This window comes from Felis catus, chromosome F2, assembly GCF_018350175.1.
Source record: "Felis catus isolate Fca126 chromosome F2, F.catus_Fca126_mat1.0, whole genome shotgun sequence".
NCBI lineage: Eukaryota > Metazoa > Chordata > Mammalia > Carnivora > Felidae > Felis > Felis catus.
In genome coordinates this window covers 23,939,335-23,964,098 of record NC_058385.1, presented here as the reverse complement: position 1 = coordinate 23,964,098, position 24,764 = coordinate 23,939,335, and the positions used below count along the sequence as shown (strand labels likewise).

Genomic DNA, 24,764 nt, shown 5'->3' with positions numbered 1-24,764 from the left:
GAAGTCAAAAGCCTGACTTATGGTATCTGGGGAAAAAAGGCAAATAATTTGAAACTACTTCCACAAAACAGTCTGGTAAAACCATGGTGCCAAGTTACCAGTTATAGTTTATAGGCCCAAGATGCCAAGACACCTCCACCTTCCTCTCCAAAAATGCAGATTACCTACTGCAGGCTTCTGAGCAAAAGTCCCAATGACCTTAGAATAGCCCAAACTTGCTTCTGAAACTCTAAAATGTTGCCTCTGGTCTTTCTTGCATCCCAGAGCAAATAATCATATTCAATACCAAGTGCAACTTATTAATTCAGGAGGCTCTAGCTGTGAGGTTACTGTAGACTTATAATAATTTGATTAATTTTCTAGTCCCTCAAAGAATGGCTACTAATGTTAATGCACTAAGTTCTTTATTTTTGAGTAGAGAACTCACTTTGAGCCATATTTCTGGTGGAAAAAATTTGACATATCTGTTCACCCTCTCATCTATCTCATCTATCTCTGTGATGAATGGTATACACTTTAGAATAAACACATGAATATGGACTAATATATACTTTGAAGAAAGATGTATTTGTCTTACATGGTTGCTAATATTTTTTGGAGTGTTTACTGTGTGCCAGGAACTGTTTCAAGCACTTACGTGTAGATTGTATTTAACACTTGCAAAATCCCTTAAGACAGGGAGAAATATCATCCCCATTTTATAGATGAGGATATTGAGACATAGACAGGTCACAAAATTTCCCAAACCCACACTATTAACCCCAGAAGTCTGGTCTAGAGATCATGTTCATGCCACTACAAGATGCAGCCTCAGTATATGAGGGACAACCATAGCGTCATCAGCTCTGATTTCTCTAGCCTCATATGCAAATATTACCTATTTCTTCAGTCACCAACTGTTTTAGCTCAGGAATTTTTTGTCCAGGATTGTTTAGAGTTCATAGAAAACAATGGGAAATAACAGGACGGAAAAACTATGCTCTTAAAACTAAACACTTATTACAAATTTCTACCAACACTCCTCTAATAGTATCCAATATCTTTCAAAAGTTTACAAAGTGCCTTAAAAACAGTATTCATTTGATTTTCCCAACAATCCCCCTTTTAGAGATAAGGAATCAGCACTGAGATAGGACGTATACCACCTCACTGATCATTGGTAGAGCAGGAACTAAAGGCTTCCAGCTCTAAATCCTATGCACATCCTATGCCACCCCACATCTTCCAAGAGGCTCCCCACTTGCCTCAGCCAAGATACGGGCCAACCCAAGAGCCCTCCATTGTTTATTACATCACAGTCTGACTTCGGTCCATTTCTTGACTGTCCAATGAAGGATTTGGACACAGCGATCCCATATCTATCATGGGATCCTCTCGTTGTATGGGTGTGGTGCCTGCAGTTATACTTCACTGTGTAACTTGTCCACTTTAATTTAGTGCCACCCCCCACTGCAGACCACAGCATAGCAGTTAAGAGCTCGGACTCTAAAGTCAGAGCAGGAAACAAATCCTTGCTCCACCGCTCACCAGCTATGTGATCATGGGCATAGCTTCCTCACTTATAAACAAGGAAAAACAATCATATCACTTTCATTGGGATAGATTGAGGATTAATTATGACTTATAAAATGTTAAGTATTTAACACAATTTTTTGCATAGGATATATAAGAATTAGAATAGTGATAGGATGGTAAAAGTAACCAGTATTTTTTTAACACGCTGGGTAAATGTTACCTCTCCAGTCAGAGGAGTTTCGCTGCCACATTGGTTGAAACTTGGAACTTCATTTTTGGCAATTCTCTCTAATAATTTCATGTAAATTTTAGCCATTTGCACTTCAAAAATACATATTAAAACATCAGCATTAGGTGGAAATTAAATACTTCCAATGAAAGAAATAACAATAAAATACTTAGGTACTACGCATAGATCTACACAAGTTCATTTCTAGACTTGATGCTAGCCACTGGAGTAGATCACTAGAAGAACATTTTGATGATTGTATTAATCATATTAGGCAAACATCAATTATAATATGAAGGTAAGAGAGGTCAAGAAGAAAAAAAGGAGTCGCTTCCCAGTGTGCTTAACTAGTATTTGGATAATATCACTAATGTTTCTTTCATTAATGACAATAATAAAAAGGTCTATTTATAAATGTTTGTAGCTCTAAAAGCCTCTAGGATACTCAGACACAGTCTTAGAAAAAGCATATTCCCTACAAGATGCTTACAGCTTGGCTCTGAAATTACATCTTTGTACTAGTTATCTTTCCTAAAGTTAAGAGTTCTCTTACCAATTTACAATGTGCTTGTGTACTGTTTACCCTTTCATGGCAGAATGCCATTCTCTCAGTGGAAAGTGACTTTTTCTCCCCATTTCCCAATAAGTGCCTCAGGTAGCCTTCCCAAACACCTTATCATTCTCTTTCTATGTTTAAAGGAATCTTTCCAGGGATGTAAGATCATTCAGCGCTTATCTTTGTAATTCAAATTAGAATATTCAATAATACGTTGGAATTTATTTTTCCAATACCCTCGCTTTTGTGTTCTTTCAGTCACTAAATAATAAGTGGAGAAGTTAATTTATGCCTACACTGTCTCTGGCCACATGAGAAAAATGGCATAAAAACTCAGAGACATAAGCTTTAAAGAAAGAAAATGCTAATGTTGCAAGGATTGCTCTAAGTAAGATTTTGCTTTGTTAATGTATAAATAGGACAAGATAAGGTTCTGGGCAGCAGCGTATCCTGGGCACCAAATACTCGTCTATGTTCCTTTGGCACCAACTCCAACACAATGGAATGACTTTCTTCTTAACCACCCAATGTCACCAGGGATGCTGGGAGAACAAACATAAGAGCTAATGCTACAGAAACGACTTCATTTATCTTGTTGATCTTAACAAGATCCTAAAGAAGCATAAGATAATAGTGACAATAGAATAAAGTGCAGAATCTTACATGGAGATAGCAAAGTCTAAAGCAGCATTTGCTTTAACTTTTACATGCCTTTTTTTTTTTTTAGATAAAAGCAATATTCTGGTTCATAGAGAAAAGATTAATTTAAATCCTAAGCATATAACTGAGACGAATGACAGCATGGAATTGAATCTGTACTTGTTAAAGCTGCGTGAGAGAAATGGGTGACGTGACCACAACGAACCTGTTTACAACAACTCCCTAAGTGACATTGGGGACTGGTTGGAGAGACCAGTGAGCCTCACAGAGAAAAGGAGCTTGGCTTTAGAAGGAATTACATCCTTTTAGGGCATGGCAGTTCAATAGAAAGAAAAAAAAAATGGTCAAATTCAGGTGATACTTTGGGTTCCAAAAAGATGCGTATGTCAACTTTTCAGCCTAAAAGACTAGTGTTCCATGCAAGTTCTGCAAACGTAAAAGCCCAGTTTTGCCAATTCCAAGTGGCAAAACGATATGAAGATGGTAAGATCACAAGCACTCGGAGAAATGACCATACAGTACGTGACACTGAAATACACACGAAGTGGGACAGATGAAGATGAAGCGCCATGAGTCCCAGAAATGTCTAGAGCCCAGAAACTTGGTCTGGATAGGAGACTTGAGTAGCTTTAGAGGGAGGGAGACGCCCCTTCCTCCCAGACTTTCCCAGAGCGTAGGTGCTGATTCCGTACGATGAAGTAGCTGAAATCCGATGGGCCCTCCTCAAATAACCGATGACCAACAAGAGCCCTCTTTTTCACCTTCCTCGTTACACAGGTGCCTTGATGGCTGTGGCAGCTGCAGATAACAGCAAGTTCTCAGGCAGACTTGCAAGGAAGTTCACGGCTCAGCTCTCAAGAGTCCTGAGCCAGCTGTCCTAAAAGCTGATTTAGAACTTAGTCCCCTGGGGCCAGAAGGCTGCAGGGCCCCGTCTAGCTCTGTGGTGGGTTCTGTGCCCTCTCATGTCGTGTGCTAAATCACAGCTCCAAAATCAAGCCTCTCAGTCAGCATCAGCTTTTGTACATGTCTCCTCCCAACTCCTGAGCCAGCCCCCCATCGCCAGGAGGCCTGCTTGGTGCTGCAAATGTGATCCTGTCTGTCGTTTCAGCCTCAGCAGAAGAGCGACATGACCATATTTATTGCTGTTGCTATTCTGGGGCCCGGATGACGTTTTTCTCCCCTTGTGGCTGAGCACTGCCCGTTCATCTTTCACCACTCCCTCCAAGTCTGCTAAGGCTAAAACCAGGGATACAAATAGACTCTATCAGGAGGAGAATTATAATGAGAAGTTCTTAAGTATTCCCAGTCTATTTGCTTTAATGCTATGGCTTTAAAAGCTTTAAATTCTGTAGTCCTAAGTTTTACATGTGTACCGTTTGCATCCCACTATTATAAACTGCTGTTGGTGGTAACTTTGCTCAGGAAAGAAAACTTTGCAAAGCGGGGGGGGGGGGGGGGGAGGGGGGGGGAATGGAGGGAAACCTGACTGATAAACACAATTTGGAAATCTGGCAAATGTTGAGTTTTCCACTGCTGTTTGTTGGGAATGTCCAAATGTTACCAGAGCACTTGAAGACCTCACTTGGTTCCATCCCTTCACTCCTCATTACTAAGACACTCCCCTCTTGGGACATGGAAGGGACCAAATGACAAGCCGCAGAAATTCCTATTAAGGATACAATGATACAGGGCACAGGTGACAGCTCCTGGAAAGTAACTATATACAGATTTTCTAAATGAAGAACGTGGACACATAAATAACTAATTACCACATGCATTACCCCATGCACCAGAAGTGAGTGGTTCTGACTTTACCACTGGCCCCTAGTCATTTCCCAGTCCGTCAGGTCTTCAGCAAAGCTCATAATCCGTCCACGTTAGTGCTCACCTTGGCTGATCATCTGCACTTGGCAATAACCACGTCTCTAGCTTTGCTAACAGGACTCTTTAGGTTTGACGTGCCCTGACACAAATCACATTGGTAATGGACACAGAAGCAGAAAGCGTGGGGGAAGCAGTGGGGTGCAGGGGTGACACGTGTGCCTGTGTGGGCTAGGAACCAGCCACCTGGGTTTGAAGCCCTGCTCAATCAAGGCCCCGCTGGGGGACCTCTTTAAGCTTCCATTTCCTCTATAAAAATCAGGATGATAATAGTAGCCCCTCAGGGGTGGTTGTAAGAATTAAATGAGAAAACTATATGGAAACACAGGAAGATTAAAAGGCTGAGAACGGAAGCCTTGTTTTTTCATTTTAGGGCAGAGAAATTTAACCTCACTCTAGCACATTGTGGTTCTCCTTCCTCCTGGGCCTCTTAAAATGACAATACGCAGGAGTTGTGCTCCAGATTCTGATGTTTCTGGCTGCCAGCCGGGGAAATACCTTTTCAATGTCCAGGGTAGTATTTAAAGTGTACTATCAGCTGGCACTTGGATAATTTTCACCTGGACAGTCCATAAATTACAGAACAATTTAAATAGAGGCCCTTAAAACAAGGCCTGATTCTTAGTGTTAAAGTGATATAAATATATATCACATATGCAGCCTTTTGTGCCCTGATTTATGTTTTTGTCTTTACTCCCTCTTTTAAGTTGCATATTTCTGCATTCATTTCCACTGATGGTGGAATAACTAAATAAGAGACCCATTTCCACCCATTTCCTCTTAATTTTGTCCTTTTCCTGGTAATTCAGGCACCTGCCATATAATACAAATCTCTCTGAGGTAAATACTCATTCTCCATTATCCCTCTCTCTGGTGGTGCGCGTGGGGGCAGGGAATGGGTCTAGTGTTTTGGTGCCTTCGTTTTCACCTGACCTCAAGAAAACGGACATCTGACTTGACAATCGGCCTCTTGTCCTCACTGGCCTCCCTGAGGTATCTTGTCCAGGTGGATCTTTGGAACTTGAGCTCTGGCCTTGCTGCATGTGCTGGAGGGTTTAGGTCTGAGGTCATGCATGGCTGGTCCCTCCAGCATGGCCAGGCGTAGTCAGCGTGTGGCGGTCTCCCCTCCCCAGCGCGGACTCAATCTTGGCTCTAACTAATCGTCTGGAATTCAACCACATCTTCCATCCAGTCCCTGCCCTTGTGTCATCTACCCCACTGCTGATGGATGGGAAGACTTGTGACAACTTCCAACAGTAAACTTCAGTTGACATTCCACATATATCAACCTGATCAGTTTACTACTACATCATCTTCTGCCTTGTCAGGAAATGCACATTTATTTTACCGGCTCTTCTTTGCATTTGGAAAATTATACAAACTGTTGAGTGCTCAGTTTTACAGAGTCCCCACTCACATTTCTTTGAAAGCTGTTCTTTATGTGCCTGAGGGCAGAGCTAAGGTTTCCCAGGACCCTTAATATTTTCTTCCCACACTCCAATGGATGGGTTTGTGTACCTGACTTGGGAAGCTAGTGCTAGAAGCCTTTTCACCCACAAGGCCAGGGAGGCAGAGACCTCTGGATTGCCTCTTTCTGATCTTGTCTTCCTTGCCGTAAACAGGAACCACGGGCACTTGTTGACGACACCCCAGTTGGTCTCTCCTTAGGCTCAAAACTTAATGATCCCTCTTGACTCCACCAAACCTTGGATTCCAAAGATCCCTTTGGAGACTGTTAAAAGAAACAATTCATCCTGTCCCCATGGCTCTGTGAGAAGGAATAGTTTCCTCTAGGAAGACTCTGGGAATAACCCACTCTCATATAGAACTGTCTTCCAAACAGAAGTCTACATGCCCGTGGGAGTTAACCCATGTATTCTAAGGGGTCTAGTAATTCCAGATTTTTCCATCTCCATGGACTGTTGCTGATCTTGTATTAACGTTTAGGCTAACTTTGGCACTGAGTCTTTCTACTTTGTTTATGACTAATGAGAAGAGAGGCAGACCTAGTTGTAAATGATGCACTTCTACCAAGTAATAGTCAAATGGCATGCCAGTACACCGTACAAAGAAAGGCTTCCTAATAGATCCCATGCAGGAGTCCTCAAAGGCATCACCATGTGCTGAATCAGGAGAAGCTATGTCTCTGTGGGCATGGCTATAATTTTTTAAAATGTAAGCATTAGTTTCAATTCATCAAAACATCACCTGTCACATTAAATTCAGGTTGTTAATTTCTGTATCGCTTTCAATTTATGTTGTTTTATGTTGTAAATAAACTAAGCATACAGAAGTATACTTTGTGGTTTACATATTTAAGTATACATATGCAATGATCACACATTCAAATAAAAATAAAATTATTTAAACCACCATGGGAGGAAGATCGGGATAATTTTTTTTTTCCTTCAAAAGCTATTTGTACATCTCTCAAGATTGAAAAACACCGTTCTCTAGAAGAGGGGGTCACATCTTGCTTCAGGGTGTGTATCAGAATGAACAAGGAGAGGTTGGCATTTAGCACTAATTTCGTATTTTTCTTTCCAGCACTACCCTTCTTCCCCCTTTTTTTTTCTCTGCCTTACCTCCAACTATGGCATAAGTGACAAAACAGTCATCATTTCTTACCGACCTCTTAGAATAAGATCACAATATGCCCTCATTCCTGCCTCCCTCCCCACTATCATCTCTCACCAAGATCCTCTCCTTTGCTCAGTGAGCCTCAGCATATTTTCCCACTTCAGTTCCTTCTATGTGCCAAGCTCTGTTCTACCTCACAGTTATTTCCTCTTCTCCAGCTGATCTCCTATGTATTTTCCAGGCTATTTCCTGCTCGTTCTTCAGAGCTTAGCTTAAATGTCACTTTGTTAGAGAAGCATCTGAGCAGTATCTATTGGTATGATGGATGGGTAGATGGGTGGGGAGGCCTTTCCTGACCCTGCAATCTAAATGAAAGTATTGCTTGACATTCCTTTCCATAGCATCACTTTTTCTTCTATATTACAGCGATTTTCAATGATATATTCACTTACTATCTACCCACACCCCCCTCAGTGGACTGTACATTACATGATTATTACATGTAATATAATTAAATATATATTACATAATATATATTATATATAGTATATATACTATATGATATATATATACATATAACATATATATAGTAAATGAACAGAAGGAAAACCTGAAGACTACATTCACAGGAGTAAAGTAACTGAAAACACTTTAATGTCCTTTAAATAACGATGACATTAACATGGGACAATCTAAAGAATGATAAATTTTGAGGAAAATGATAAATTTTGCCCTTTGAGGTGAAAAAGAACCACAAACTAAAACCGCCCTTGCATACAGCCAGCCCCCTGAGACTCTAATCAAAGAAAAAATATACACATTATAGCCAGTGTGAAAGTGACTATAAAGACTACAGATTTTTTTTTAGTAAAATTCAGTTAGCGATTGGGCAGAATGGCTCTTAAGATATGTATGCTTCAGTCTTCTCTAAACCATTTGCTCATAATAGATTTTTTTTCACTTAACGGATATAATTATTTTTTTTTAAATCTAGAAGACGTGGTCCCAGGTTCATTTGGACACATTTTCTTCCCATGTGTTTAACCCTAAGCCCCTCCTATCTCAACACTGCTCTAAACTCCCAAGAGTGACCGAAAACCCAGCTAATCCAGGTACCAATAATCAGTAGCAGGGGGCAGGCCAGTGTGCCCAGTTGCCACAGTGCCCAGCTAGTCCAAGGCCACATGACACTTGCCAGGTAATTCTAAACTGTCTGGAAACCTCAGGAGCTGGGGCTCGAGGTCCTTTGCTGTGTGGTAACCCTCAGGTCTTCCCATCTTAGCCCAGACTCTGTGCCCTGCTGCTTCAAGATGGATGAAGGAGACAGTCCTCTCAAAGCCAGTGATCACTAAAGATAGCAGAACTCCCTGAGTCAATGCTCCAGAGATGTTAGGGAAAGGAATGGAGATTGTCCCTGGCCACCAACTGATTTGGTCTAGAGTTATCAGATTTTTGTTAAGGTCTAGATTGCAAGGCCACCCCAGTAATGGCTTGTTTTATTTTGTAAGTATTCACTGTCTGCTGTGCATTTATCCTCAGGAGACAGGCTCTTACATAGTACTTTTGAATTTTGCTTTTAAAATGATGGGAGAATATTATTTGTAATATCAAAGCATTCTGAAAGAGAATCCATGCAAGAAAGATGAACTAATATTAGGATCACTGGTGTCAGGCAACATTGAATTTGTTTTATCAATTTATGGACTATAAGGTAGTCCACATGGAGGGACTGCCTGCCCTACAATGTTTCCCTGAAGAACACTCTGATTCCTGAGCCCCAACTGAAACCCACTAAATCAGAATTCACCATGGGAGACACTTGGGCATGTGTATTATTTCATAAGTAACCCCTGGTGATTGTCATGAGGGGAGTTTTGGAAATTGCCCTACATAAGTGATTCTTCATCAGGGAAATACATTAGGATCATGGGGATGCTTTCAGAATGTATGTGATGAGATTTTGCTAGGGGAGGGGGGAACCTGAACAAGCATCTTTTGAAAATGTTCACCAAGAGATTCAAACCTGCACTTTGGTGAAGTATCAGTCCTAAAGGAATATTTCATATGGATCTGAGGTGTGGAAATGAGGCATAATTTAGCCTAGGCTGTAACACAGAAGAAAAAACACGGTGGTGCCTACTTCCTCCTAGAAGTAGAAAACTTTTCAGACCAGCAAACACAGCAGGAATGATACACCAGTATACAGCTGGAGGTTTCTAAATGTCCACTCTGCCACAGCCAGGCAGACAACCTATGAATTATTCAATCAGTTGGTGAGTCAGAAATCAGTCATGCCATCTGGACTACCCAGTCTTTTTCCACTTGGGACGCTGTTTTTGAGGGTCATAAAATTCATTAGGTCCACTCACTACTATACACATTACTGTGTCATATGCCAACCAGCAGTCTATGCAATCATGTATAAAGTACTGACTTTTAAAATAACATGCTAAGATGCAAAATTGATTACAATTATCAATAGGTAGTACAATTTCAAGGTTCAAATTAAAAGCAAATCAAAATGCTCTTCAGGGAGCACTGCCACCCGCTTCCCTCTATTTTTCTCTGTATCTTTACAGGTTTTTACATACATACAAATAAAAATACAGCCATGTTACACACACTATACTGTACCTTGTTTTTTGCATTTAATAGATCTTAGGGAGTTTTCCATATCATTTCATAGAGAACTTTATTCTTTTTTTCAAAAAAATGTTTATTTTTGAGAGGGAGAGAGAGAGCGAGACAGAGAGAGCGCACACGCAATTAGGGGAGGGGCAGAGAAAGAGGGAGAGAAAGAATCCCAAGCAGGCTCCGTTCTCTCAGTGCAGAGCCTGACGCAGGGCTCAATCTCACAACCGACCCTCAAAGATCAAGACCTGAGCAGAAATCAAGAGTCACTTAACTGACTGAGCTACCCAGGCGCCCCTAGGGAGCTCTCTTCTTAAGGGAAAGCTTAGAAAAGGGGAGTTAATGGGACAAATAGGGGCCCTGTAGTAGGTCCATAGTAGCAGTAGACTGTAGTAGGTCTTGGGGCTGTGAATGATTATCTTCTCCCTTTCCTCTAACCATTCTAAATTCCCCTTACCTACCTTAGCGGCAGGTTCTAGTGGTTTACCTGGTGGTGTGACCTAAACTTTCATTCCTAGAGGGTCTGAATCTTGGTAAACCATGCCTTTCTCATACCTGGGATGCTGAATGTGTGCATCCATAGTCATAAAGGGTCAGTGGAGTACCAGAAAGCACCCAATGGACCACCTGTGTTCCACATATCTTCCCTACTGTCCCCATTATAGAAAAGCCTCTTCCTCCTCAAAACTTGCAGTTAAACAGGACTCTCATTTTGTCCTCTTACAAAAGTACTTCCCTACTAGACACCCTGCAAAGCCCAGACTTACAGGGACAGGAAGAACAAAGACCATGAACAGGTCATTGGACATGAGGTTGAGTGAGGTACACTTGCTTCCACCTCTTAGTTCCCAGGCCTATGGGTCCTTCCTACTGAGCATAGTGCTACACAGAAGCTGATTTAGTGAATATACTGCATCCTGAAGGGCACCACTCCACCTTTGCAGATCACTACCAGCAAACTGGAACTTGAGCTGTGCGTTTAGACCATTCCATCACTCTGTGAGGCTAGCTCCTCATAGACAATAGAGGTATGCAGTATCTAATATGTAATGCAGCATGTAGTAAGACCAATGGATCCCATGGTCAGGGCTCATTTTAGGATCTCGTTCACTCTGAAGTAGGTCCCCTGGTCACTCGTGACGTGCGAAATTCCATGCCTGTGATCAGGTATTCTATAAGTTCCTGGCTAGTGGTGATACTGGTTGAGGTTCTGTGAGCAGAATAGGTAAACCCATACCCAGAAGAGAGTCTCTCCCTAGAGAGGATAAACCACTGGCTCTTCCAGGCTGGAAGGGGCTCAATATATAGTCAACTCAGCACCAAGCAAATTATTGGTATTCTCAAGAACTAGTCTCTGTTGCTGACAGGTTGGACATTCAGAGGCAGAAGTAGCTAAATTGGCCTTGATAAGCCTGAGTCCTTCTTGGCGGGCCCATGTATAACCTCCATCTCTGCCACTGAGGCCACTAAATTCATATGTCCCTTGTTCCAGATCTGGGGTGGTTGATAAGGAAGAGGGCTGACATCAACTGGCTGAGTACTTTTGTCTGCTTGGGTTTTCAGTGCTTCTCCCATGGAAGGCATTGGCATGCAACACAAAACTCTTTACATTTCCTGTCCATTCCCATGTGTTCATTCCCACGTCTCTACCCTAAACTTCCATGTCTCCAATCTTCCAGTCTCTTTCCTTCCAGGCCTCTGACTAGATGCCCAGGCTGTTGGCCATTACCTAGAAGTCTACATGCATTCCTACCTCAGACCACTTTTCCTTCCACACAAAATAGATGACCAGGTTTACCACTCACAACTCTGCCCCTCTGAAAGATTCTCCCTCTCTAGAGACTTTCAAGACCACTCCTGAGTGCAGCCTCCATTCATTTTCAGCTTCACCCGCATACTGAGCCTGTCCATCTATAAACCAAGTGCAGGCTTTTCTTCCTTTTTCAGCTAGCTGTATAGAACCCCAATCTTCCCACAGGTGAGAGTTAGGGAAGGGGTCCTAGTGCAACACTACAGATATGGGGGTCTGGGCAACCTGTTCTGGTAACTTACTCATGCCCCCTGCTTCCACTCAGCTTGATTCTGTACATACTGTATCCAACTTACAGTATACTATTTTGACCCCTTCTGATTTTTGTTTTGGCAGGCTCCACAAGACCCAGTTTATAATGGGAAATTCTAGATGACTGGTCCCTTGGTGTCCTATGGTCAAGCATTCCTTTTCTACCAAGGTCAAGCAACTTACCAGGAACTGTTTCTCAAAAGATAAACGATTCTAGGGGCTCTTAGGTGGCTCATCAGTTAAGTGTCCAGCTCTTGATTTCGGGTCAGGTGATCTCAAGGTTCGTGAGATCAAGCCCCGTGTTGGGCTCTGTGCTGACGGCATGGAGCCTGCTTATGATTTTCTCTCTCCCTCTGCCCCTCTCCCCCCAAAATAAATAAACTTTTTTTTTTAAAGAAAGATAGACAATTCTCTTTTGCAGATGATATAGCCTTGCCTCAGATCCCCCACGGACCTGCATTGTGATTCTTCCACTGGGGCTTGCCATGATCTCCCTACTGTATCTTTTCTCACCACTGACACCAAACACCAACACGAAAGGATCTGCCTGATCGTATGGCCCAAGAAGCAGGGGTGCCTGCATTACAGCTTGGGCCTTCTGCAAAACTCTTCCCTGCTCTGAGCCCTCTCCAAGATGGTAGCTTTCCTCCGTGTCACTCAGCACATAGGCTGCAGCAGTTTGCAAGTGTGATCTGTGTTGCTTCCAGGGCCCAAGAGGGCTACCTTTCTGGATAAGAAGGCATAAGATACAGCAGTTTGCCTTTTGTTTTGGAGGGGGCATCCTGGGAAGAATGTGGCCTTGATGTGACCACCACAGCAGATCTGAAGTTGCACCAGCTAGAGGCTGTCTGATAAGTACCCTCCTCACTGCAGGGTCTCTCTAAGGGAGATCTGAGTGCTGCTCTCCATGGCCACCCCACAGAGTGTTTCTACTTCTCAGTAAGCTTTACCAAGTGCTTGCCATGGGAAAGTAATAAGGAAAACGCCAGCGATGACAAAAATGCTAGGACATGTTTAAGGAAAGGAAGAGGAATTTAAGCTTTATCTGGAACACAGTCAGCACCTGAAGAATCCAACAAGGCTTCGAAGTGTGCATGTTGAGGTGAGCTGTGGATCAGGACAGCAACAGTTGGCAAGGATAAAACATTCTCCTGTGTCATTCAGTTAGAAGACAGCCTTTTCTATTATTGGCTATTATTTCAAATTCCATTCCAGAGCTCTTCATTCCCCAATTGTAACTTACCTTTCTTTTTACTGCCTAATAATTGATTTTTTTTTTCTCTCCTTCAGCTATCAGGCATCTACCAGCTACTTACCTTTAGTTGTGCCTTCAGCAAATTGTGTGCCTCCCTTCTTTATTCAATTCATTATAAAAGGGTTATCTCATCAATTTTCAAAACTTTTAACATCTTAATACCAACACTTCCATGAGCACTGGGTGTTGTATGAAGTGTTGAATCACTATATTGTACACTGGACAATAACACTACACTGTGTATTAACTAACTATATTTTAAGTAAAAATTGAAAAAATGCCAGCACTTCCAAATATGTTTTTATATTCCTTTGCCACCCCCAATGTGTGCTATTTCCAATATCCAGTTGCCTCAACATCTTCCTATTTTCAGAATAAAGCACTGTGACTTTCCAGGTAGCACAAGAGAAATGAACTTATCACCTTATGTCTGCAGATTCCAGGAGGCCTCCTCTTGCTCACCATCGCAGGCGTGGGTTCCCTTCACTCCCTCCCTCTGTAGGGCAGCTCTTCACGCAAGAAGGTCATCCTGTATAGATGTCTGCAAGAGAGCCCCTTCTATTTTACCCACAGAGTGAAGCAATATGCATGTGATTCCTACAAACAGCTTCAGGTACCGTAGCCCACAAAAATCACTCTGTCCTCTGAGCTCCTAGGACACTTGGCATCTATTTGCTGCTTGTAGTTGCCTCCCTTGTCCCTTTATTACTTTTCTTTTTAGATCTTCTGCCTCTAAAGAGATGTTTTATACCCTTAGGAGCAAGGGCTGAGCCTTCTACTTCTCTGCATCTCCAAACCTAACCCACTACTCATATATACATGTACATATCTGCACACATATGCACATAAACACAGACACACGTACATTTTATGTTTGGCTTCATTCAGGTACTGGGTCTTTGGTACAGACCTGCAGTCCACACGGTGTCTTCAAGCTTACTGCCTGTTTTAAGTCTCCCTTTAGTCTGTTTTCATCTTTGTCACTGTGAGAACTTTCCTGAAACCTTTTGTAAGCCTTATCATTGGACATGTACACTAAGTCCACGTGGATCTCTGCCCATTAGGAAGAGCAGGCAGAGAGCCACAAGGGACAAGTCATGGGAAGAAACCAAAGCACTGCCCTTAAGACTTAAATAAGGCTCAGCTGGTGTTTTTATACCTGAATTAGACTATTTCTAAATTAGACTCGTAGCCCCTAGGGCAGGATTGCCTAGTTGGATAAGATAACCCAACAAGTATCCAGCAATTATACAAAATTCTGCTACCAAGAAGCTAATGCTTAGAACACAAAAGACAGCCTAAAATTAAGGAGACTAGAAAGGGATAAGAAGAACATACAGGGGATGAGACAGCCGAAGTGGTGGGAGAGGTACAGAGCGAGCAGAGGCGAGAGATGCGGGTTTTTCAGAAGCTGAGGGAGAGAACTGCTCACAAGTATCAAATTCACAGCTGCCACTAGTGGGATAGAAATTGAAGAGCTGCCATTATATCTGTCAGCTAGGAGGTCCCTAATGGTGAGATTAGCTTCATTAGACTTGTGAGGACAGAACCCAAATCGAGAGGCCTGCGAATGAGAGCTGGGATACGTGAATGTATATATGAACATATATGATACTTGAATATGTATGTTTTATGAATGTAATAGACTTTCAAGGAGGTCAGCAATTTCGAGAAGAACAAACATAGAGCACTTGAGGTGCACCAGGAAATTCGGACTGTTTTTACATGGAGGACACATGAGCATGTTTGTTGGACAGAAGAAAAGAAATTACAGCATATTCAAATGAGAGGAGGAATTGACCCAGAACAAGGAAAAGAAAAGGGGTATCTTTTCCTCTGGGACAGAGTAGGTGGGAAAAGGAAGAAAATGAGAACCAATGTTAAGTTTCAAAGAGAGGAAAAAGAGGGAAGATGTTCCCAAGTTAGCCCTTCTCCTCTGTGAGGGAAAAGAAAGGCCCCTGTTCAACGGGAAGCAGCTGGGGCTGAGAGGGGAGCAGATGACAGGCATCTGGAAGTTTCCTGGGAAGAGATCTGCTGTGTGTGTGGAAAGACTGACATTTGCCATGGCAATGGCATTCAGTACATGATGTGATTGTCTCCAGAAGGGGCTTCCTAAGAGCAGGGGATGAGATTAGGGATTGGGCAGGCACCAGGAGATCACTGTGTAAAGCACAGTGTGGTAGAAATCATTCACCAGGGCCTTCAGGCAGGGTAGGGAAGGGCTAGGAGGACATGTAGTGCATGAAAGGAGTAAAGACTGGTTAGTCAAGGGCTTGTTCAGTGTGTGGAAAAGACCAGACAGTGTTGTCAAAGAGTAGGACTGTAAACTTCCAGCTTTCAAGCTGGTCTATGTCACAAAGTAAGGTCCAGACTGTGTCTGATGATACATTAGGATAAAGGTCATGATGCTGAGAAAGACAATGGACTGTGAGGCAGGACAAAGCTGCTCAGGACAATGACAGGGAACAGTGTGTGGGGTGAAGAGGGCATGAGCCACCAGTCCTGGATGAACATGGGGCAGTGACCTAGAGAAGATGGAGCCAAGTTAAGAATTATTTACTTATTGACTAATTTATTTCTAGTTTTTGACCTGCATTACCCAACTGTCTACTGAACATCTCCCCTGGGATATATTTCTGAATCTTTTTCTCCTTAACAAACCTATCTTCCCACCTCTGTAATTTACTCTTCTTCCTCCATTTCTCTATTGTTTCTTTAAATGTTTGTTTATTTTTGAGAGAGCACAAGCAGGGGAGTGGCAGAGAGCAAGGGAGACATAGAATCTGAAGCAGGCTCCAGGATCTGAGGTGTCAGCACAGAACCTGATATCGAGGGGGCTCTCATGAACCGCAAGATCACAACCTGAGCCAAAGTCAGCCACTTAACCCACTGAGCCACCCAGGTGCCTCTTTCCTCCACTTCTTTGATTTTATACAGTAGCATCACCATTCATCTGTCCAGCTAGTCTAAAATATAAGAAATAAATGTCACCTTCACCAGCCCTTCCTGCTCTCCACCAGCCACTTCCTTCCCTCATTTGAAAGCTCTCATCCTTGCTCCAGTGAAGGATGGTAATAAAGAGAACCATGTCTGAGGTGCCTAGGTGGCTCAGCCAGTTGAGCATTTGGCTCAGGACATAATCTCATGGCTCAGAGATCAAGCCCCACGTCAGGTTCCATGCTGAGTGTAGAGCCTGTTTGGGGTTTTCTCTCTCTCTCTCTCCATTCCCTGCCCCTCTCCCCAGCTTGCTCATACTCTCTCTCTCTCGAGAGAGAGAGAGAGAGAGAGAGAGAGAGAGAGAGAGAACGAACTACCTCTAGAGTCAGACAGACCTGGTTTGAATCCCAGCTGGACCATTTCTACCCAGAATGATCTCGGGCACATAAATGTCTTAAACTTTATTTTCTTCTTCTGTAAAAAAAAAAATTATACCACTAATATTAATAGCATGGGTATTATGTTATTATGAGATTTAAATGAATTAATGCATGTAAAGAACTTAGCACTGCATCTGGCACTTAGTATTTGCCTTCAAAGTTTTGAAGACCATTAATTTTGGAATTTTCTTCCCCTTTTGATATCAAGTTGTCTGCAGAGCTTATAACTATATTTCTTAACTTTTGTATCTATTCCACACAACATTAAATTTTTATGAATGCTGTATTACAAATGTGATAATGATACTCAGTATATTTACCTAATGCAGTAATTAATTGCATGTGATTTTTTTACACACGTTGAAGCAACAAACACACTTTAGACCATACACACCTACAGATTAGACTTTGTCATTTGTAAATATTTACCAAGAATTTCAACAATTAATTCCAATATGTAAATAAAATGGGGTCCCCAATACATTTTTAAGCACATCTTCATCATAAAGTATTAAATTCTAAACAAAACATCCTCACCAACAGGTTGTCACTAGACATTCACACTCAAAATGGCTTACATTTTGTTACAAATTTTTTTTTAGAATAGAAGCCTATAATAGTTGAATTTTGAGCATGGAGAAAAAGAAACTGCTAGAGTGGTTGTTGGCCCCTGGGCTTTGATGGCCTCCCCCATCCCACCTGTCAAACCAACATTCACATTCTCTTCTTACTAATCCCTTCTTAAAGCTAAATTCAACTCCCCCTTATCCAGGGCAAAGGTTCAGAGTGTGAGGGAAAATAAGGACATTACTAACCCCGACTAGTGAACTGCAACATTATTCCACTGCTTACTATATGCAATGCCCTCACTGTCAGCACCTCTTCCTTCTCCTTCTTCTCTTTCCCAGTCTTCTCCAACCATTGAACCTGAACACTTACATTAACAAACACATCAGTGTGACTGGGGAAACATTCCATTGTGATGGCAGCAGGTAAGTGGAAGCATGGCTTAAATGGTTACTGTGCCAAAGTTGTTCTTTTGAATTTTGAACCAAAAATTCAATACTAATTTCCTCCCATGAAGAGAGCCAATGGCAGACTCAGATTAGGATTATAATTACTTGAAATGGAATACCACATATCTGGTGGTGGATTATCTCTTTTAATGAAGATTCCTTCCAAAGAAGACATCGATTACGGACAGCAAGAGATAAAGAGACAAATGGCCTTGTCTCTTATCTTCCCCTAATCTCCATATTCTATCCAGATATGTGTGCATCATCATCCTCTGTCCACCCACCACAGATGGAGTAGACATCCGTCACAGAAGCCAGAAACTTGCTCAGTGAGAGTTTATTTCAGAAAAATCCATCATTTGCATGAGAGCTCATTAGGAAAAGTTTTTTTTTTTTATTTTTTTTTTTCAACGTTTATTTATTTTTGGGACAGAGAGAGACAGAGCATTAACGAGGGAGGGGCAGAGAGAGAGGGAGACACAGAATCGGAAGCAGGCTCCAGGCTCTGAGCCATCAGCCCAGAGCCCGACGCGGGGCTCGAACTCACGGACCGCGAGATCGTGACCTGGCTGAAGTCGGACGCTTAACCGACTGCGCCACCCAGGAGCCCCCCCCCCCTTTTTTTTTTTTTTAATTTTTTCGGAAAAGTTTTTTTTAAAAAGTGTTTCTGGGGGCGCCTGGGTGACTCAGTCGGTTAAGCGTCCGACTTCAGCCAGGTCACGATCTCGCGGTCCGTGAGTTCGAGCCCCGCGTCGGGCTCTGGGCTGATGGCTCAGAGCCTGGAGCCTGCTTCCGATTCTGTGTCTCCCTCTCTCTCTGCCCCTCCCTCGTTAATGCTCTGTCTCTCTCTGTCCCAAAAATAAATAAACGTTAAAAAAAAATTTAAAAAAAAAAGTGTTTCTGGGGTGCCTGGGTGGCTCAGTTGGTCAAGCGTCCGACTTTGGCTCAGGTCATGATCTCCCGGTTCGTGGGTTCAAGCCCCACATTGGGCTCTGTGCTGACAGCTTGGAGACCGGAGCCTGCTTCAGATTCTGTGTCTCCCTCTCTGCCCCTTTCCTACTGTGCGCGTGCACGCTCTCTCTCCCTCTCAGAAATAAACATTAAAAAAAATTTTTTTAAAGTGTTTCCACCATGCTTGCAAACAAAAACTTAGCCGTGAGATGTTCATATATGGATTCTAACACAAACGGGTGTGTTATTTTTTAAACAATAAAAAGGCAAAAGGACAAAAGTTACTTCATGAGAAAAAACAGTTTAAAAAGAAGAAAAAGATGTTGACTTGAGTAACTACACTGTTTTTCACATCAAATAGAACCCCACAATAGGTGGCAATGTGCGTCTCTATGCTAGATCCTGATCGTGGTGTACCCCATAACAGAGAAATGGAATTATGGCTCAGCTGCAAAGTCCTGGGCCCTTGTTTTCCCAGTGGCCTAAATCAATCCCTAGTCCAGGACAAGATGCTGAACAAGACGCGTAATTATTCCAGGCCACTAGGGTAAGCACTATTCCGGGCGACTCTGCAGGCGGTGCCGTGGATGAGGGTTTCTAATTCTCTTTGGTGATTTCGTTCTGTGTAAACTGAGATTTTTCTTTCAGTATTTCAGCCAGATAAGCAGGAAAGGCCAGCTCCAATCCTGAGATAGAGCCAATCAAGGTCAATTTCGGTTCCTTTCCTGTGTAGTTTAATCTATTTTTCTCCTGCTCCCTTACCCTGACACCCTGACATCAGATCATTTTTATCTGATTATCAAATACCTACTGAGAGAAACTTTGGCAGCCTCTGGTGCTCCCCCAGTCATCCAAAAGCCTCTCAGCCTAGGAATATCATGAATACTCTGCAAAGCAGTGTCCTTGAGAGGCCAACCTAAGACTCCAGGCGATAAACCACAGAGAGGTGTCTCCCATAAATATTTTGAGGGTGAGGTTGAGACCAATGCCTGCTTTCACCAGAGACAATACTAACTTATTCAACTTGCCTTTTACCAAATCTCTAATTCTTGGTTTTGCACTATACCACAACATACTCAGTTATTATCTAACATAGAGAGGGGCAAACAAATCTTGTCATTCCCATTAGGCAGATAGTGACACAGAGGTTTGCATGTTCAAAAGAGTTGCCTAAAGTGAATTCAACAAAGCAGTGTTGTAGCTGGAAAGTAGATCAGCTGACACCTGTCCCCAGTTTTTTAGGTCACAGGCTTTTTGTAAGTTTAGATTAAGCACTGTCTTACTTACCATATTCCTCCTTGAGATCTTCTATTTACTGTGGTAAACTGTGGATACCGGTGGAGAGGTACCAGGTGTACATTCCAGATACTTACACAATATTCAAAGACTGCTCTGTCTGCCTGTTGGGTACATAGCTCCTGACTGAAGAATTTCTAAGGTTGTCAGAAGAACAAATGAGGCATTAGGGGCTCTGATGTGAAAGGAAATAGCTCATACCCCTGGAAAGACAGATGAAAAACATCCTCTTCGTTATTACAAATAAAAAGCTAATCTGTTTAGTCTGCGCCTTTTCAAATTTCATTGCTCCCCCCCGCCCAGTATCTTCATTAAATAAATGCAAACACATGTGCTTAGAAATGGGTAGGTGTAAAAGAACATTCTGCACAATTATATCTAGGCTGCCGGAGATTTATATCACATGCATACATCTATCTAGGAGCTGTTAATTCACGATGACAGCTGAGCATGACAAATGCAACAGTACACAAGTTGGAATGCCGAAAAAATGCAACTACAAACCCCATGCAGACAAACACGCATACAGGAGTTTTCCCTCAACGCACACGTGGTCGCACTTACAGGAGCTTAACCACTTTGATCAACCCCAAACACAAACACAGGAGGCTCCGCCGCCCGCGAGCTGCCCCCACACATGCAGCCGCGCCTTCGTCTACCGGCAGGGATTCTCGCGCGTCCCTGGGTACACTCGCCCCCCACCGGCATCCCACTGCGCGAACACACGCGCGCCAACCGCTCCCCGCGCTCGCCCGCCCGCCGGGGAAGCGTTGGCTCCCGGGGCTGGGGGCAGGGCCGGGTGGGGCCGGAGCGCCGCGGGGCCGGGCCTCGGCGCCCGGGGAGGGGACGAGGGGCGGGCGCGGGGCGGTGCCCGGCTCACGTGGGCGGGCGGGAGCAGCTGAAGGTCCGCTCCGGAGCCTGGGCTGTCCTCTCGCGCGCGGCGCTGGCCGGGGCGGCGGCGGGGAAGGAGGAGGAGGAGGAGGAAGGCGGCGGTGGCGGCGGCGAAAGAAGCGGGGAGGACGGGGGCGGCGTCGGACTGGAGCCGAGCGGCGGCGCGAGCTGCCCGGGGCGCTGTCGTGAGCTCGCCCGCCGGGCCCCCATCCCCGAGCTACACCCTGCCGTGCCCAGCTCTGCCCGCGTCCGTGCCCCCGCGGGGAGCGCGCCGGGGCTGCCCCCCGAATGACGGGCGGAAGGTTCGACTTCGACGATGGCGGCACCTACTGCGGCGGCTGGGAGGAGGGCAAGGCGCACGGGCATGGCATCTGCACGGGGCCCAAGGGCCAGGGCGAGTACTCGGGCTCCTGGTCGCACGGCTTCGAGGTGGCTGGAGGCTACACCTGGCCCAGCGGCAACACCTACCAGGGCTACTGGGCGCAGGGCAAGCGGCACGGGCTGGGGGTGGAGACGAAGGGCAAGTGGATGTACCGGGGGGAGTGGTCACATGGTTTCAAGGGGCGCTACGGGGTCCGGCAGAGCCTGTGCACCCCCGCTCGCTACGAGGGTACCTGGAGTAACGGGCTGCAGGACGGGTACGGCGTGGAGACCTACGGGGACGGAGGTGAGCAGCGTCGCAGGCGGCTCGGCTGCTCCGTGAGCTGGTGCGGTGGGCTTTGCCCAGGCTGCGGGGAAGCGGGGAGGACTAGAGGCGCACGTGTCCGGAAACCCGCCAAAACACCTGGGAAAGCCTCCCACCCACCTCCCGCGCCAGCGTGGAGACGCGACTAGTGCGCGGGGGTTTGATCTGTCCTGGTTCTTGGAACGGGCTGTGTGTCCACACCCGGGGGAGCAAGGCGTGAATATACCTGGCCGGCGCCAGCGCTGCACTGCCACCAGGAGGGAGCGCCGCCCGGGTGGGTTGGGCTGGAGAGAGGACGCTGTCACTTGAGCCCGTCACATTACGTTCCTGATCCCTCCCTCTCCCGGCCGGGTTTGAAAACGCCACTCCCGTGGAGTTAGAGCGAACGCCCTGGGCTTGTGAGCCTGGCGGTCGGTGCTGACCGCTCCCCGGATTGGTTTCACGTGGAGTCGTATTTCGCTTCTGGTCCTCTCGTAGCCTAAAGATAGAAAACAGAACCCCATAACTAGGATGTAGGGGAATTGTGCCTTATTTGGAGTGCATTTGGAAATATCCTAGCTATGGAAGTGGAGAGGCCACCTGATGCAGGTGGGGCTCAGAGGGTGTGGGTTTTTCTTCCTAGTTTTCATTCCTTCCTTAAAGTAGTGGCTTTCAATCAAAAGAATGGTTGGTAGTTATTGTTGACCTGGAGAGCTTTGGGCAAATTACTAGGAAAATGTCTCAGAAAGGAACGAGGAAGCCTCCGTTTTAAGAAATATGTTAGAAAGCTCTGGTCCTGCAGTTGCTAAGTTAGCCACTTTACTCCAGAGAGTGGCAATATGGAATCACCAAATTGCACTAAGGTGTATGACCTCAACATGCTGGCTATGCACAAAATCACCTTATTTTAATATTTAACAGTATTTGCAAAATGAATTGTGTAGAGGCAGAGTCCTTTTTTTTTTTAATTACAAAAAGTATACATTACTGAAACAGGTGCAAAACCTGATGAATTTCTTTGTGCAATAAGTGGAGGATGAATGGGTTATACTTTGGCAAAATACATTTTCTGGTAATAAACATAATCATAGTTAATTGAAAAGGGTTATAGGAGGCAGTGTCAGCTTCGTAATTATGCAGCTCAGAGCTGAAGGGTATGAAAAGGATCCAATTAAAAGTTTCTCCAGCCCACTGCAACCTCAGTTAGGCCACTACTTATATAAAAGCTTATACAATTTGTACACTTCAGTTACTCAGAACACTTGGGCTGTATTTCAGATGCAAAACAGTACAATGGTAGAATTCGATAAAACGGACACCTTTCCATCCCACAGTATAAATAAAGGATATGGTTCTCATGGATTAAGGGGGGGGGGACTGTTTACATAATACTTTTATAAGGGTTGCATGGGTCTTGAGCTCCACAGTAGTTAATTCGGGCCCTTAAATGTTCTGAATGGGCATATAGTGCCTTGGTTGACAGCCCTATAAATATGCTAGCTTGTGATTGGATTTTATTGGAGGCCCCAGATCTGTAATATAATTAAATTCCATGCTCAAAAGTAGAATGCAAAATTTATTTTTTAAATGCGCGTGTTATTTTACAACCTTTTAAGAAGGACAAGGATAGTTCTCTTCAGTTTAGGAAGGTTAAAAATAAATTCGTCTTTTAAAAGTTACTACTCATTAAACAAAATCTCTTAGTTTAGAATATTCATTACACTTAGCAATAAAATACATGTGTATATATATATAATATGTAGCAATAAAATACGTGTGTGTATGTGTGTGTGTATATATATATATATATATATATATATATATATATAATATGCAGCATAGCAAAGGTCCTCTATGTGTTTTAGAAGCTGTTAAGTGACTGGGATGACTTTATGGATAATCTGCCTTCTGCTTTAAAACTAACTTAAAAATTTTTTAAACCGTTAAAATTTGGCATCACCATAGGACTGTGGTTTTCCTTTTCTATTAAAAGAAATCAAATATGCTACCAATTAGGAAGGGAAAAAAACCCTTAAAAATCACTTTCAGGGTCTCCTCTGTGCAAGTTGATTTTCTGCTTTCTTTCATATGTCACTCCATTTAATTAGAAGGTCCTTAATCATGAAGTGGTGCTCTAAGTAGAGGTATATTGCAATAACTTATTTTATACAAAAGTTTTGGCCAAAATAGGAAATATCACCTTCCCTATTCTTACTTAAGAATTAGCTTATTTTTGTCTCTGCACCACCACATGCCCCTGTGCACCTTCTGTCAAACTTAGGGAAAATCTGATTCCATGTATTTTGTGATGACATTAAACTAGAAGTTTCATGTGGGAAGTACCACTTATTTTATCAGTAATTTGTGTGAAGTGTTGCTGGCATAGAACTTGCCTGAAAATTAATTAAAAATAAATTAGTACCATAGTAATGAAATCACATCTAGGTGCCCAGAATTTTTTGCATAACTTCTGATCTGCACCTCATTTTTTTCCACCAGCCATAAAACTATTGAAAATATCTAGGAAGATGCATTGCTTTATCAACTGTATATGCTTGCATATGCCCATTCATAGCACGTAGATGTAAGTTTGGCATAGCACAGTATACATTTTACTGGAACTGGATGCCTTCCACTACAAGGCTGTAGTTAAAATGGCTATATCTAGAAAACCAGCTCCCAGATGAAAAATCATAGAACGTAATTTAAAAACCCATCAAAATACTTTTTACACTTGTGAAATACGCATCTTTATTTGAGGAATGGAGAGGAACTAATCAGAACTTTATTTGGACAGCGGGGAGAAGTTGGTACCCACCTGCTTCATAAAAATAGAAGCCCTTTTTTCCTAAGTTCATTGACTAACCCTATTTTAAATTTCAGATGAACTACTAACAGTTTGACTGTAAATTGGTTTTTAGCAATTCTATGGAGGAAGTCTTCCATATACTGTGATTTAACAAAATAGGATGGGAATGTGGCCAATGCTGTTGCCCACCCCCCACTTCCCTGTTTGACAGTTAAGCATAGAGATAAACTTTCTAATTACTGCTGTTGCCTCAAACTGCTTGGATTTTCAAGCAGTACTTATTTGGAAATTCTGAATGCTTGTCTTACTTTTGGAGATACCAGTTCAAGGAAGCTACTTATTAATTCTCCCTCACTGTTAAACATTTACTAAGATGATATGGTTGCATTTT

General features: G+C 43.4%; 2 protein-coding genes across 10 annotated transcripts in view; one reads left to right on the top strand and one right to left on the bottom strand.

Moving 5' to 3' along the window:
- The window catches only part of GDAP1 (ganglioside induced differentiation associated protein 1), a 46,404-nt gene extending 25,607 nt beyond the window's left edge, over nucleotides 1–20,797 (bottom strand). The window contains exons 1-4 of one of the 6 annotated variants that reach the window (XM_045049552.1): nucleotides 20,574–20,797; nucleotides 20,001–20,212; nucleotides 16,702–16,780; nucleotides 13,793–13,910 (exon numbers count right to left, since the gene is read on the bottom strand). In XM_045049552.1, the coding sequence (XP_044905487.1) occupies nucleotides 13,793–13,834 (42 nt within the window). In that variant the 5' untranslated portion in view covers nucleotides 13,835–13,910; nucleotides 16,702–16,780; nucleotides 20,001–20,212; nucleotides 20,574–20,797. Of the gene's footprint in view, nucleotides 1–13,792; nucleotides 13,911–16,701; nucleotides 16,781–20,000; nucleotides 20,213–20,573 lie in introns of those variants that run through there. The other 5 variants (XM_011291346.4, XM_045049553.1, XM_011291345.4 and 2 more) reach the window with 5 other exon arrangements.
- Nucleotides 20,798–20,926: 129 nt separating this feature from the next.
- Nucleotides 20,927–24,764, top strand: part of JPH1 (junctophilin 1) — an 83,528-nt gene continuing 79,690 nt past the window's right edge. For 2 of the 4 annotated variants that reach the window (XM_023248222.2, XM_023248223.2), the window contains exon 1: nucleotides 20,927–21,567. In XM_023248222.2, coding sequence (XP_023103990.2) covers nucleotides 21,189–21,567 — 379 coding nt within the window. In that variant the 5' untranslated portion in view covers nucleotides 20,927–21,188. The remainder of the gene's footprint in view (nucleotides 21,568–24,764) is intronic. The other 2 variants (XM_023248224.2, XM_023248225.2) reach the window with 1 other exon arrangement.